Source organism: Oncorhynchus masou, chromosome 23 (genome assembly GCF_036934945.1).
Source record: "Oncorhynchus masou masou isolate Uvic2021 chromosome 23, UVic_Omas_1.1, whole genome shotgun sequence".
Lineage (NCBI taxonomy): Eukaryota > Metazoa > Chordata > Actinopteri > Salmoniformes > Salmonidae > Oncorhynchus > Oncorhynchus masou.
In genome coordinates, this window is record NC_088234.1 from 21,710,281 (window position 1) to 21,724,355 (window position 14,075).

The window sequence follows — 14,075 nt, forward strand, 5'->3', positions numbered from 1 at the left end:
GAAACACCTTCCTAAATACAGTTTGTTTCATCTCTCCATCTCACTCCATCTCTCCTCTCTTCATCCACCAGGTTGAGGGTGGTGAGCCGGCCCTGGTGCCCAACACAGTCATGACCTTCCTGGAGAACCATGGGAAGAACATCCAGCTGTCCCATGAGAACCTGACGGCGGCCCGTGTCTCCAGCTACAACCAGGGCCTCCTAGTCACAGCACAACCCCTGCCCCGACAACAACTGTTCCAGGTACTGTGGTGGGGTTAGGGGTCTGTCTGTGTCAGGATTTGATTGGGGTAGCCAAGGGGGTGTTTAATTGTTGTATAGGGACACATCATATTTTATACTGCATTCTGTCACCATAGTTTGTGAATGACATTTTGACTATCAATGTTGCCATAGTTTCAGATCGACCGCCTGAACGCATCGTGGACGTCGTCCCTGTCGCTAGGGGTGATCGGCCACTCCCCAGACCGCCTCAACTTTCCCTCCACTGCGTGCTGTCTAAAACGCTCTGTGTGGCTGCTGCAGAGAGACTCTGTCTTCCACAACTCACTGAAGGTACTGCACACACACACACACGTCAGTGTTTCCCCTATGTTCATTTCGCAGTGGCACACCGCCGCTGCTAAGTCATTGCCGCCACTGCAAATACCCCCCTTTTTTTTTTTACATTCTGCCAAGATGAGCTTTTAAGATCAGTGACGAGGAACAGCAAGTTCCAATTGGCCTAGCGTCGTCCGGGTTAGGGAGGGCTTGGTCGGTAGGGATGTCCTTGTCTCATCGCGCACCAGCGACTCCTGTGGCGGGCCGGGCGCAGTGCGCGCTAACCAAGGTTGCCAGGTGCACGGTGTGTCCTCCAACACATTGGTGCGGCTGGCTTCCGGGTTGGATGGCGCTGTGTTAAGAAGCAGTGCGGCTGGTTGGGTTGTGTATCGGAGGACGCATGACTTTCAACCTTCATCTCTCCCGAGCCCGTACGGGAGTTGTAGCGATGAGACAAGATAGTAGCTACTACAACAATTGGATACCACGAAATTGGGGAGAAAAAAAGGGTTAAAATTAATTTTAAAAAAAATATATATATACACACACACACATAAGTGGCTGGTGATGTTATTGAGATCAAGAGATACAATTCAACTGTCCTTGAGTTTCAAAGAAAGAGGGCAGTTTTTATTTTCATGCATTTGAGTTGGGGGGAAAAGTCGCCATAAGTTTTGTTGTACGACTGTGAGAAGGTCCCCTCCACTATCTCTGCCACAGCTACTGAATGAAATCCTAGGGGAAACACTGCGCACACACTCAAGGTACAGATAGCAAGACAAACACAACACAAAGCTTAATGGATATCTCTCCCTCTTCTCTCTTTCCCGCCATCACTTCTCCTCCCCATCAGATCTGTGAGAACTATGGTCCTAACCTGGACACATGTCCAGAGGGTACAGTCCTGGGTCTGCTGGTGGATGGGAACAGCTGTCTGCACCTTTATGTGAACGGTATGGACCAGGGAGTAGCAGCCCAGGATATCCCTACGCCATGTTACCCCCTCATAGACCTATACGGACAGTGTGAACAGGTACGTCTGTCTCCCCCCCCCACCCCCTTTCCAAACCGTCAGAATAATTTTAGAGGTCGAGGAAGTTAAGAAACGAATAGCCTTGGTTTCTCTAATGATTGCCTCGCCTGATTCACCAACTACTTCTCTGATAGAGTTGTGTCAAATCGGAGGGCCTGTTGTCCGGGCCTCTGACAGTCTCTATGGGGGTGCCACAGGGTTCAATTCTTGGACCGCCTCTCTTCTCTGTGTACATCAATGATGTACCTCTTGCTGCTGGTGAGTCTCTGATCCACCTCTACGCAGACGACACCACTGTATACTTCTGGCCCTTCTTTGGACACTGTTAACAGCCCTCCAGGCGAGCTTCAATGCCATACAACTCTCCTTCCGTGGCCTCCAATTGCTCTTAAATACAAGTAAAACTAAAATGCATGCTCTTCAACCGATCACTGCTTGCACCTGCCCGCCTGTCCAACATCACTACTCTGGACGGCTCTGACGTAGAATATGTGGACAACTACAAATACCTAGGTGTCTGGTTAGACTGTAAACTCTCCTTCCAGACTCACATCAAACATCTCCAATCCAAAGTTAAATCTAGAAATGGCTTCCTATTTCGCAACAAAACATCCTTCACTTATGCTGCCAAACATACCCTTGTAAAACTGACCATCCTACCAATCCTCGACTTTGGCGATGTAATTTACAAAATAGCCTAAAATACCCTACTCAATAAATTGGATGCAGTTTATCACAGTGCCATCCGTTTTGTCACCAAATCCCCATATACTACCAACCACCACGACCTGTACGCTCTCGTTGGCTGGCCCTCGCTTCATACTCGTCGCCAAACCCATGGGCTCCAGGTCATCTACAAGACCCTGCTAGGTAAAGTCCCCCCTTATCTCAGCTCACTGGTCACCATAGCAGCACCCACCTGTAGCACGCGCTCCAGCAGGTATAGCTGCCTGGTCGCCCCCAAAACCAATTCTTACTTTGGCCCCCTCTCCTTCCAGTTCTCTGCTGCCAATGACTGGAATGAACTACAAAAATCACTGAAACTGGAAACACTTACCTCCCTCACTAGCTTTAAGCACCAGCTGTCAGAGCAGCTCACATATTACTGTACCTGTACATAGCCGATCGATAATTAAGCCCAAACAACTACCTCTTTCCTTACTTTATTTATTTATTTTGCTTTGCTGCAGGAGGAACTGGTGCACTTCACAAAATAGATGGCATCATGAGGTAGGAAAATTATGTGGATGTATTGAAGCAACATCAAGACATCAGTCTGGAAGTTAAAGCTTGGTCGCAAATGGGTCTTCCAAATGGACAATGACCCCAAGCATACTTCCAAACTTGTGGCAAAATGGCTTAAGGACAACAAAGGAGTGGCCATCACAAAGCACTCTACTATTATTCTGACATTTCACATTCTTAAAATAAAGTGGCGATCCTAACTAAGCAAAGACAGGGAATTTTTACTCGGATTAAATGTCAGGAACTGTGAAAAACTGAGTTTAAATGTATTTGGCTAAGGTGTATGTAAACGTCCGACTTCAACTGTATTAGGCGGTGTCAGAGGAAAGCACATAAAATTGTCAGGGACTCCAGTCACCCAAGTCATGGACTGTTTTCTCTGCTACAGCACGGCAAGCGGTACCGGAGTGCCAAGTCTAGGACCTAAAGACTCCTTAACAGCTTCTACCCCCAAGCCTTAAGACTGCTGAACAATGAATCAAATGGCCACTGGACCATTACATTGAGCCCCCATCCATTTGTTTTGTACACTGCTGCTTCTCTCTGTTTATTATCGATGCAGTCATTTCACCTCTACCTACATGTACAAATGGCCTCAAACCTGTACCCCCGCACACTGCCTCGATACCGGTACCCCCGTATTAGAGTTAGACCGATTTATGATTTTTCAACGCCGATACCGATTAGTGGAGGACCAAAAATAGCCGACGCCGATTTGAAAAAATAAAATGTATTTATTTGTAATAATGACAATTACAACAATACTGAATGAACACTTATTTTAACTTAATATAATGCATCAATAAAATCAATTTAGCCCCAAATAAACAATGAAACATGTTCAATTTGGTTTAAATAATGCAAAAACAAAGTGTTGGAGAAGAAAGTAGAAGTGCAATATGTGCCATGTAAGAAAGCTAACGTTTCAGTTCCTTGCTCAAAACATGACAACATGAAAGCTGGAGGTTCCTTTTAACATGAGTTAAGGTAAGAAGTTTTAGGTTGTAGTTATTATAGGAATAATAGGACTTTCTCTCTCTACCATTTGTATTTCATTAACCTTTGACTATTGGATGTTCTTGTAGGCACTTTAGTATTACCAGTGTAACAGTATAGATTCCGTCCCTCTCCTCGCTCCTACCTGAGCTCAAACCAGGAACACATCGACAACAGCCACCCTCGAAACAGCGTTACCCATGCAGAGCAAGGGGAACAACCACTCCAAGTCTCAGAGCGAGTGATGTTTGAAACGCTATTAGAGTGCACCCTGCCCCTGCTAACTAGCTAGCCATTTCACATCGGTTACACCAGCCTCATCTCGGGAGTTGATAGGCTTGAAGTCATAAACAGCTGCTGGCAAACGCATAAAAGTGCTGTTTGAATTAATGCTTACGAGCCTGCTGCTGCCTACCACCGCTCAGTCAGACTGCTCTATCAAATCATAGACTGAGTTATAACATAATAACACACAGAAATACAAGCCTTAGGTCATTAATATGGTCGAATCCGGTAACTATCATCTCGAAAATAAGACGTTTATTCTTTCAGTGTAATACGGAACCGTTCCGTATTTTATCTAACTGGTGGCATCCATTAGTCTAAATATTCCTGTTACATTGCACAACCTTCAATGTTATTTTATAATTACGTAAAATTCTGGCGAATTAGGCGGCCCAAACTGTTGCATATACACTGACTCTGCGTGCAATGAACGCAAGAGATGTGACACAATTTCACCTGGTTAATATTGCCTGCTAACCTGAATTTCTTTTAGCTAAATATGCAGGTTTAAAAATATATACTTCTGTGTATTGATTTTAAGAAAGGCATTGATGTTTATGGTTAGGTACACATTGGAGCAACGTTACGCACCGCATCGATTATATGCAACGCAGAACACGCTAGATAAACTAGTAATATCATCAACCATGTGTAGTTAACTAGTGATTATGTTTGGTTTTTATAAGAAGTTTAATGCTAGCTACAACTTTCCTTGGCTTACTGCATTCGTGTAACAGGCAGTCTCCTCGTGGAGTGCAATGAGGCAGGTGGTTAGAGCGTTGGTCTAGTTAACTGTAAGGTTGCAAGATTGAATCCCCCGAGCTGACAAGATAAGAATCTGCCGTTCTGCCCCTGAAGGAGGCAGTTAACCCACCGTTCCTAGGGTGTCATTGAAAATAAGAATGTGTTCTTAATTGACTTGCCTAGTTAAATAAAGATTAAATAAAGGCGTAGGTAAAAAATCGGTGTCCAAAAATAACGATTTCCGATTGTTATGAAAACTTGAAATCGGCCCTAATTAATCGGCCATTCCGATTTAATCGGTCGAACTCTACCCCGTATATAGCCTCGTTTTGGTATAACTTTTTATTTATTTTTTACTTTCGTTTATTTGGTAAATATTTTCTTCAATCTTCTTGAACTGCACTGTTGGTTAAGGGCTTGTAAGTAAGCATTTCACTGTAAGGTCTACACTTGTTGTATTTGGCACATGTGACAAAGTTTGATTTGAGACTCAGTCCTACTCAGGACCACTTTTAGATCAGTAGCTAGAAACTCTAATCTGCTAGTATTTTGCTCTATGACCTTTAATCCTGAAATACCTCCATCTGGCTAACGTTACACATGGAACAGTCATAATCTCATTTAGACGCTCCGTCCTGGGTAGGTATTTAACTGCGTGATCCCAGCCCTCCCACCAGACCGGTTTAATAATCTCAGTTACCTGGCCTGGGACTACTTTATCTGTGTGGCACCAGGGGCCGAGAGAATTCAGTGACACCCTCTGATGTCGTTGTCATGGCAGGTTACCATAGTGACCAACAACGTGGCGACCGTGGGAGGAGAGAGCATCAAGGCACGTTGCCAGGGCGACATGGAGAAAGCGGACATGGTTGATGGTGAGAGGAGGAGAGCATGATACTTGGGCAACTATACAGACCCTTTAAATCTGTGGCTCTGGGCTGAAAAAATGCTAACCTTTGACATCTGACCTCTAGGGATCAAAGAGAGTGTTTGCTGGATGCCCCATCCAGAGGTCAACCCCAACAAGACCTGTGAGTACCAGGCCCTGTGCTCGCGCTTCAAGGACCTGCTGACACTGCCAGGTGAGGAACACACGGTCTTTGTGTACTGCCTTCTCGCTCTTAATCGTAACTTCTCCCATATTTAGATTTTCTCTCCCTCCCTTTGCCCCCTCCCCCTATCATCTCTCTCAGATGGTTACTTCAACGAGGATGCCAAGTATAACCTGTGTTACTGTGAGTCGTGCCACAAGCTGCGGGGGGACGAGTCCTACTACAAGAGAGGGGAGCCCCCACGGGACTACGCCCTGCCCTTTGGCTGGTGCCGCTTCGCTCTGAGGTCAGAAGTTACAGACAGCCAATCAGTGGGCTTCAAAAACTGTCTTCATCCAATCACACTGTAGTGTGAACTATGTTCAACCAATCACTCTTAACATCAGTGACGGTACTCTTCAAGTCCAATTAATCAGCATGAATTAGTTTTATCTAGTTCAATTAACAAATTACTTAATTACTTATTTTTTGCTTTGGCGAGAGAAGGGAAGAATGAAAGTAAAAAATATTATACAGTAAAGCTCTGAAAACTGTCTGAGTATCAATGTCATAGGACTCTGGTAGAGGGGTTATCTAACATCTTGGTGTGTGTGTTCTCCTTCCTGCAGGATCAAGCCCCACTGTGATGTGTCCAATTCGTTTAAGCAGTGGCACATAGCCTACCACGGCACCAGCGTAGGGGCCCTCAGACGCACACTGGACCATGCCCAGCTGCTCTCTGGTACGACACAACATTTATTTCCTTATCCACTTTTGGACCAACAAACGATTGTGAATTGACCACAGGTTGCTTATTTTGATGAGCCTATCGCCTCAAACTGTTGTGTTTCTCTCCGAAAGCAATGACCGCATTTCTAGCCTTTTGAAAAACATGGTTGATTTCCAGAACCATTTCCACTCATGATTTAAAGAATGTTGAGGGTGTTGTAAATGAACTAAACCGTGTTGTCTTGGTGTTTCAGGGACGTCGTCCATCTTCTCTGTATCTCCGGTGAAGACGGAGGGTCCTAACGGCTACAGTGAGCCAGAGGAGAACAGCAGCAACAGCCTCCCTGACAGGGACAGGGAACGGGACCGGGAGGTGCCCCGGGTTCAGCTGTCCCCCACCATGCGCTACTCCGGCCTGGAGATGTTCGCCCCCAAAGTGCAGTACGTGTGTCACTCACTACCACTGTTTTCTACCCTGTCTTTCTCTGTTTTCTCTCTCATCCTCTTCGCCTTTTGCTGTTATTCAAATTGAAATGATTACTATCTTGTTCTTTCACTGTCTTGCTTTCATTCTTCTTCCCATGACTCCTGATCTCCTCACTCTGCCCTTTCACTCTCTCCCTCCAGATTCCGGGACCCCCGGTCTCACTGCTGTCACCAGGCCCAGGTGGGTTTCCAGGTGTGTGTCCGGCCGGGATCCTATAAGGTGGGGCCCCAGACTCTGGGAGCCATCGAACCCCTGGATCCCCGCTTCAGCAACACAGAGATCGAGTGGATCACCAAGGATCAGGGGGGCACCCTCCTCTACGGCCTGCTCATACGGGTGGAATGATAGCGGGAGTAGTGAAGAGATTGTTGGATGGAGAGAGAGGGGGAAAGGGAGCTACTCTCTCCCAGCAGTGCCTCCAAAACTACTACTTCTCCATCAACCAAATTACAAACTTTGGGAGTCTTTGGAATTAGGGAATTTCCCTCCTGTTGCTGGGTGGTTTGTTGATTGACAATTCAGCATTGTTTTGTTTGTTTAGGACAATTGTTTTTTTTTTTTTTTTTTTTTTTTTTTTTTTTTTTTGTTCTCTGACACTTAACAGGGAGGGACTAGGGTGGATTCAGAGAAGAACAACCAGACAGACACTGCCTGCACTTTGTTTTGGACACTTCGTGGGCGATTTTTATTTTAAAATTTTAACATGTATTTTACATTTTTTTTTATTCGTCATAATACAACACTTGTTTTTTGTCACAGCCATTTTTATTTTAGAGCAGTTTTGTCTTCCCGGTCTCTGTTGTTCCCTGCCTCACTCTCTAGCTTGTTTTTTAATCAACCCCTTTACCCCAGACTGATCAGTCTCCTCAAGTACGGAGGGATGGTTCTCCTGAGAAAAGGCTGAGTGCACAACCCGAAACCGGTCCTGTTGCATTCCAAGACCTGGACCGTTTGTTGAACCACCTCGCAACGTCGACCGCCACACGGTCACTGGCTATTGGATTATTATTTTTTAAGCGAAAGACTTAACCACAGGTCAGAAGGAAATTGAGAGAAAGAGCATTAGATCAAACAAGGAAAAAAGACTGGAAAAGAACCGTGAACTGAAGGACCTGAGAGCACCCGTAGAGGGAGGAACTCAAACTGGTGCAAAATGTTTACAGGTGTAACACTAACTGCACTGATCTGAAAACACAGGATAGGTGAAAACGATCAGGTGGCTGTTGCCTAATGGGAATTTCCTTTCACCCGTTCAGTTCCGGTTCATTCATATCAGTGCGGATGAGGAGGGGAAGCCATGAAGGACAATAGAGATGGACACTAACACCACCGTCAGAACTAGTGGGAGAGAAATTTTTAATGTTTTTTTCAACCGGCCAATCTGGCCGTTAAGCTTCGTCTCCCGAATTCTCCCCTATCACTGCTTTACCCCGTGTCATATTCACTTCACTGGAGATTAGAGGGATTCTACACATGCTTTGTAGAGGGAATACCAGGGGCGTGTTCAGCAGGGAGAATCCTTTTTTGAAAGGGGAGGTTCTACCGGCGCTTGGCCAATGCACAGTTCTGTTGCAAAAAGTCATTCTTACAGTGTGCCCTACTGAACATGACCTTGATGCATAAAGACCCAGGCCCGATTCCATTTCAACTCGTGATCGAAATGGGCCCGGACCTGAAGATCTCTCCTCATTCTCTCATTTTCTATAGCTAGTTCAGGAGGAAAACATTGTGGATTGTTGCAGATAGAAATGTCATGAATGGAGTTGACAGGATTTTATACCAGAGAGGCATGTTTGTTCTAAAGGTATTTCTACCTGAACTTTCCACAACGTTGTACACTGCTGAACATGCCCGTTTTAACACATTGTTTACACTGGTTACGTTTAAGTCTCCCTCTTTGATCCATCCATTCTGACATCGTTTACCAGGGGGGAATGTTCAGAGCCAATCACATCATAGGGGTGTGGCTTCACCCTGGCGTGTTCATGCAAAGACTCTTGGTAAATGGAGTGTCTTTATGAAATGCAGGCCCTGATGCTGGAGTTTACATTGCGAATGTGATTCATTAGGGTTTTTGTCGGTTTTTTGTAGTCCGTTTACGTTCTACCGGTCTGCTTCATGTTAAAACAAACTCCCTCTATTTTACATAATGCATTACATAGATTAACACAGGGGTTCATTAATTCCTGATTAAAATATTCAGCATTTTTTTTTTGTATGTGGACAGCTCTTCAAAGCATATCTTTTAACCATTCTGTTTTGTTTGGCAACAAAATAATCTGAGATACTTACGTATTACATACATCACTACATGCATAAATAACCCCGCCATCTTGCCAAGTCATTGTTTTGACAAAAAAGGTGAGGAAAACAGTGGTATCGAGTCAAGATTCAAGGTTGACGACTTTCCTCACACAAAACTGTGTGTAAACTAACTTATTGCAAAGGTGGGGTTTGAAAAATGTACTTGCAACGTTCAATCAAAATGTGAAAAATATATGGGGTTGTTTAAAAGCCCAGTGCTGCTTTTTACGAGAATCAATTTGTATTCTTTTTTCCCCTTTTTTGTCCTGTATGTTGCATTGTACAGGCTGTTACATAACATCATCTTCTTGATTTGTAAAAAAAATTTTTTTTTTAAATGAATAAACCAATAGACAGTGCACATTATGACTCTGGATTGCCTTCGTGTGTTACTCCTTTTAAGGCGCTTCTTTTGGTTCCCATAAAAAAAAAAATTGGGGTAGTATAATTTCTTTCTCCAGTCACTGACATGTCATTGCAGTGTTGCATATGTCCTCAATCACATCTTTTTTCAAAAATATTTATAGGACTGATTCCTTAATGTCAATAGTGTTCGTTCAGCTTTCCAAAAAAACTGGCGGCTCACTTGATTTGCAGGTTGTGTTTTTATAACTCGTTCAAGTGCTTGTCGGATCCTAGGTCAGAACTAAAGGAAACTGTCATTTCCGACTTGCTAACTGGTTAAACACATGGCACATGTGGAACTACAACCAGTTAGCAAGTCGAACATTTCTGAGTTTCCCAGTTCCGACTAGCACGTGAACACTGCATGAAACACACACCCACCCACATCAGTCAATATACAGGGCCTTCGGAAACTATTCATACCCCTTGCCTTTTCCACATTTTGCTACATGACAGCCTTATTCTAAAATGGATTAAAATGTTTTTTTCCCCCTCATCAATCTACACACTACCCCATAATGACAAAGCAAAAACAGATTTCTAGACATTTTTGAAAATATAAAAAAGGTAATATTTACATAGTATTCAGACCCTTTAATCAATACTTTGTTGAAGCACCTTTAGCAGCGACTACAGCCTTGAGTCTTCTTGGGTATGATGCTACAGGCCTGGTACACCTGTTTTTGGGAAGTTTCTCCTATTCTTCTCTGCAGATCCTCTCAAGCTCTTTCAGGTTGGATGAGGAGCATCGCTGCAGAGCTATTTTCAGGTCTCTCCAGATGTTCGATTAGGTTCAAGTCTGGGCTCTGGCTGGGCCACTCAGACTTGTCCCAGAACCACTCCTGCGTATATACTTAGGGTCGTTGTCCTGTTGGAAGGTGAACCTTCGCCCCAGTCTGAGGTCCTGAGCGCTCTGGAGCAGGTTTTCATCAAGGATCTCTGTTGCGCAGTTCATCTTTTCCTCGATCCTGACTAGTCTCCCAGTCCCTACAGCTGAAAACCAACCCCAATGCATGATGCTGCCACCACCATGCTTCACCGTAGGGATGGTGCCAGGTTTCCTCCAGACGTGACACTTGGTTTTCAGGACAGGGTTCAATCTTGGTTTCATCAAAACAGAGAATCTTGTTTCTCATGTTCTGAGTCCTTGCACTGTCAACTGTGGGACCTTTCCAAATCATGTCCAATCCATTGAATTTACCACAGGTGGACTCCAAGTTGTAGAAACATCTCAAAGATGATCAATGGAAACAGGATGCACCTGAGCACACTGTCAAGTCTCCTAGCAAAGTGTTTGAATAATTTATGTAAATAAGATATTTCAGTTTATTTTTTGTAAATTTTCAAAAATGTCATTGTTTTTGCCTTATCATTATGGGGCATGTAGATTAATAATTGAATCTCTTTCTGATCCACTCCTTCCTTTCATCCCCATCTCCCTATTTTTCACCCTGGGTAATTGCTGTGTGTTGGGTCTGTCTCTTCTTGCTGATGATGGAGACAGGCCGGAGCTGTCACCTCCCACCATCATACTCTTCTCCTGCAAACAGAGGGGCAATTGGGATCAGACACATGCGCAAACACTGTGTGTGTGTGTGTGTACACTGCTCAAAAAAATAAAGGGAACAATTAAACAACACAATGTTACTCCAAGTCAATCACACTTCTGTGAAATCAAACTGCCCACGTAGGAAGCAACACTGATTGACAAATTTCACACGCTGTTGTGCAAATGGAATAGACAACAGGTGGAAATTATAGGCAATTAGCAAGACACCCCCAATAAAGGAGTGGTTCTGCAGGTGGTGACCACAGACCACTTCTCAGTTCCTATGCTTCCTGGCAGATGTTTTGGTCACTTTTGAATGCTGGCGGTGCTTTTACTCTAGTGGTAGCATGAGACGGAGTCTACAACCCACACAAGTGGCTCAGGTAGTGCAGCTCATCCAGGATGGCACATAAATGCGAGCTGTGGCAAGAAGGTTTGCTGTGTCTGTCAGCGTAGTGTCCAGAGCATGGAGGCGGTACCAGGAGACAGGCCAGTACATCAGGAGACGTGAAGGAGGCCGTAGGAGGGCAACGACCCAGCAGCAGGACTGCTACCTCCGCCTTTGTACAAGGAGGAGCACTGCCAGAGCCCTACAAAATGACCTCCAAAAGGCCACAAATGTGCATGTCTGCCCAAACGGTCAGAAACAGACTCCATGAGGGCCCGACAACTACAAATACCTTGGTGTCTGGTTAGACTGTAAACTCTCCTTCCAGACTCACATTAAAACATCTCCAATCCAAGATTATATCTAGAAATGGCTTCCTATTTTGCAACAAAGCATCCTTCACTCATGCTGCCAAACATACCCTCGTTAAACTGACCATCCTACTAATCCTCGACTTCGGTGATGTCATTTACAAAATAGCCTCCAACACTACTCAACAAATTGGATGCAGTCTATCACAGTGCCATCCGTTTAGTCACCAAAGCCCCACATACTACCCACCACAGCGACCTGTACGCTCTCGTTGGCTGATCTTCGCTTCATACTCGTCGTCACACCCACTGGCTCCAGGTCACCTACAAGTCTCTGCTTGGTAAAGCCCCACCTTATCTCAGCTCACTGGTCACCATAGCAGCACCCACCTGTAGCACGCACTTCAACAGGTATATCTCACTGGTCACCCCCAAAGCTAATTCTTCCTTTGGCCGCCTTCCGGTTCTCTGCTGCCAATGACTGGAACAAACTGCAAAAATCTCTGAAGCTGGAGACTTACCTCCCTCACTAGCTTTAAGCACCAGCTGTCAGAGCAGCTCACAGATCACTGCACCTGAACATAGCTCATCTGTAATAGCCCATCCGATCTACCTCATCCCCATACTGTATTAATTTATTTATCTTGCTCCTTTGCACCCCAGTATCTCAACTTGCATATTCATCTTCTGCACATCCTATCATTCCAGTGTTTAATTGCTATATTGTCATTACTTCGCCACCATGGCCTTTTTATTGCCTTACCTCCCTTATCCTACCTCATTTGCACACACTGTATATAGACCTTTTCTACTGTATTATTGGCTGTATGTGTCAAACTACTTTTATCTTGGCCAGGTCGCAGTTATAAATGAGAACTTGTTCTCAACTAGCCTACCTGGTTAAATAAAGGTGAAATAAATAAAACTACTTGATTGACTGACTATACAGGCTTAGTTGTGGGATGTATGGATGCCTGGTGTGCTGCAGGACCCCTGGAAAAAAAAGAAAATTTGGAGAGAAAAAAATTGTTCCTCACAAAAGTAGTGTCCTCGGCCTTTACTAGTCCTGTATTAGCGGGCTGATATTGCCGTGTGTTGCCCGGGGAAAACAAAATGTTCTGCGAACGAAATCTCAGCACCCCCAAATATGCATACAGGCTCTTTACAGACAAACTATTCGGCAAACAAAACAACTACTCCTCAACCAATCATTTCTCACCTCCCACTTTCTCCTCCTCCTCCAATCTCCTTGGCGTAGACCTGTGCTCCGTTCCGGCCAATATTTTGAGCCGTCCTCCCCACTGCAGCTTCCACTGATTTGGGAGGATGAAGAGGGGAAGGAACAAAAGGAGAGTAGGAGAAAGGAAAATTAGAAAGACTGATAAATGTGCAGTAAAATAACATGAGGATTCCTATCCTGTCTTCCTCTTTCACTAGAATCAAACCTGAACCAGCCCCCCCATTCATAAAATATACCGAATATATACTGAACATAAAGGTAAACACAACATGTAACGTTTTGGTCCCATGTTTCATGAGCTGAAATAAAATCTACCAGCAATAAGATAAAAGCTTGCTTCTCTCAAATTTTATGAATAAATTGGTTAACATCCCTGTTAGTGAGTATTTCCCCTTTGCCATGATAATCCATCCACCTGACAGGTGTGGCATATCAAGAAGGTGATTAAAAAGCATGATCAATACGTACCTTGTGCTAGGGACAACACATGGTAGTTAGGTCACACAATACAATGCCATAGATATCTCAAGTTTTGAGGGAGCTTGCAATTGGCATGCTGACTGCAGTAATGTCCAACAGAGCTGTTGCCAAATAATTTAATATTCATGTCTCTGCCATAAGCCGCCTCCAACGTCGTTTTAGTGATTTTGTCAGTACACCCAACCTGTCTCGCAAACGCAAACCATGTGTAACCACGCCAGCCCAGGACCTCCACATCCGGCTTCTCCACCTGCGGGATCGTCTGAGACCAGCCACCCAGACAGCTGAAAGACTGGCCTGATAGCCTGT

At 44.6% G+C, this 14,075-nt stretch overlaps 1 protein-coding gene across 10 annotated transcripts in view; it reads left to right on the forward strand.

Moving 5' to 3' along the window:
• The window catches only part of LOC135510571 (neuralized-like protein 4), a 33,415-nt gene extending 23,661 nt beyond the window's left edge, over positions 1–9,754 (forward strand). For all 10 annotated transcript variants that reach the window (XM_064931582.1, XM_064931584.1, XM_064931585.1 and 7 more), the window contains exons 22-30: positions 72–242; positions 396–554; positions 1,393–1,572; positions 5,624–5,717; positions 5,817–5,924; positions 6,036–6,180; positions 6,503–6,615; positions 6,857–7,043; positions 7,230–9,754. In XM_064931582.1, coding sequence (XP_064787654.1) covers positions 72–242; positions 396–554; positions 1,393–1,572; positions 5,624–5,717; positions 5,817–5,924; positions 6,036–6,180; positions 6,503–6,615; positions 6,857–7,043; positions 7,230–7,434 — 1,362 coding nt within the window. In that variant the 3' untranslated portion in view covers positions 7,435–9,754. The remainder of the gene's footprint in view (positions 1–71; positions 243–395; positions 555–1,392; positions 1,573–5,623; positions 5,718–5,816; positions 5,925–6,035; positions 6,181–6,502; positions 6,616–6,856; positions 7,044–7,229) is intronic.
• Positions 9,755–14,075: the final 4,321 nt, after the last annotated feature.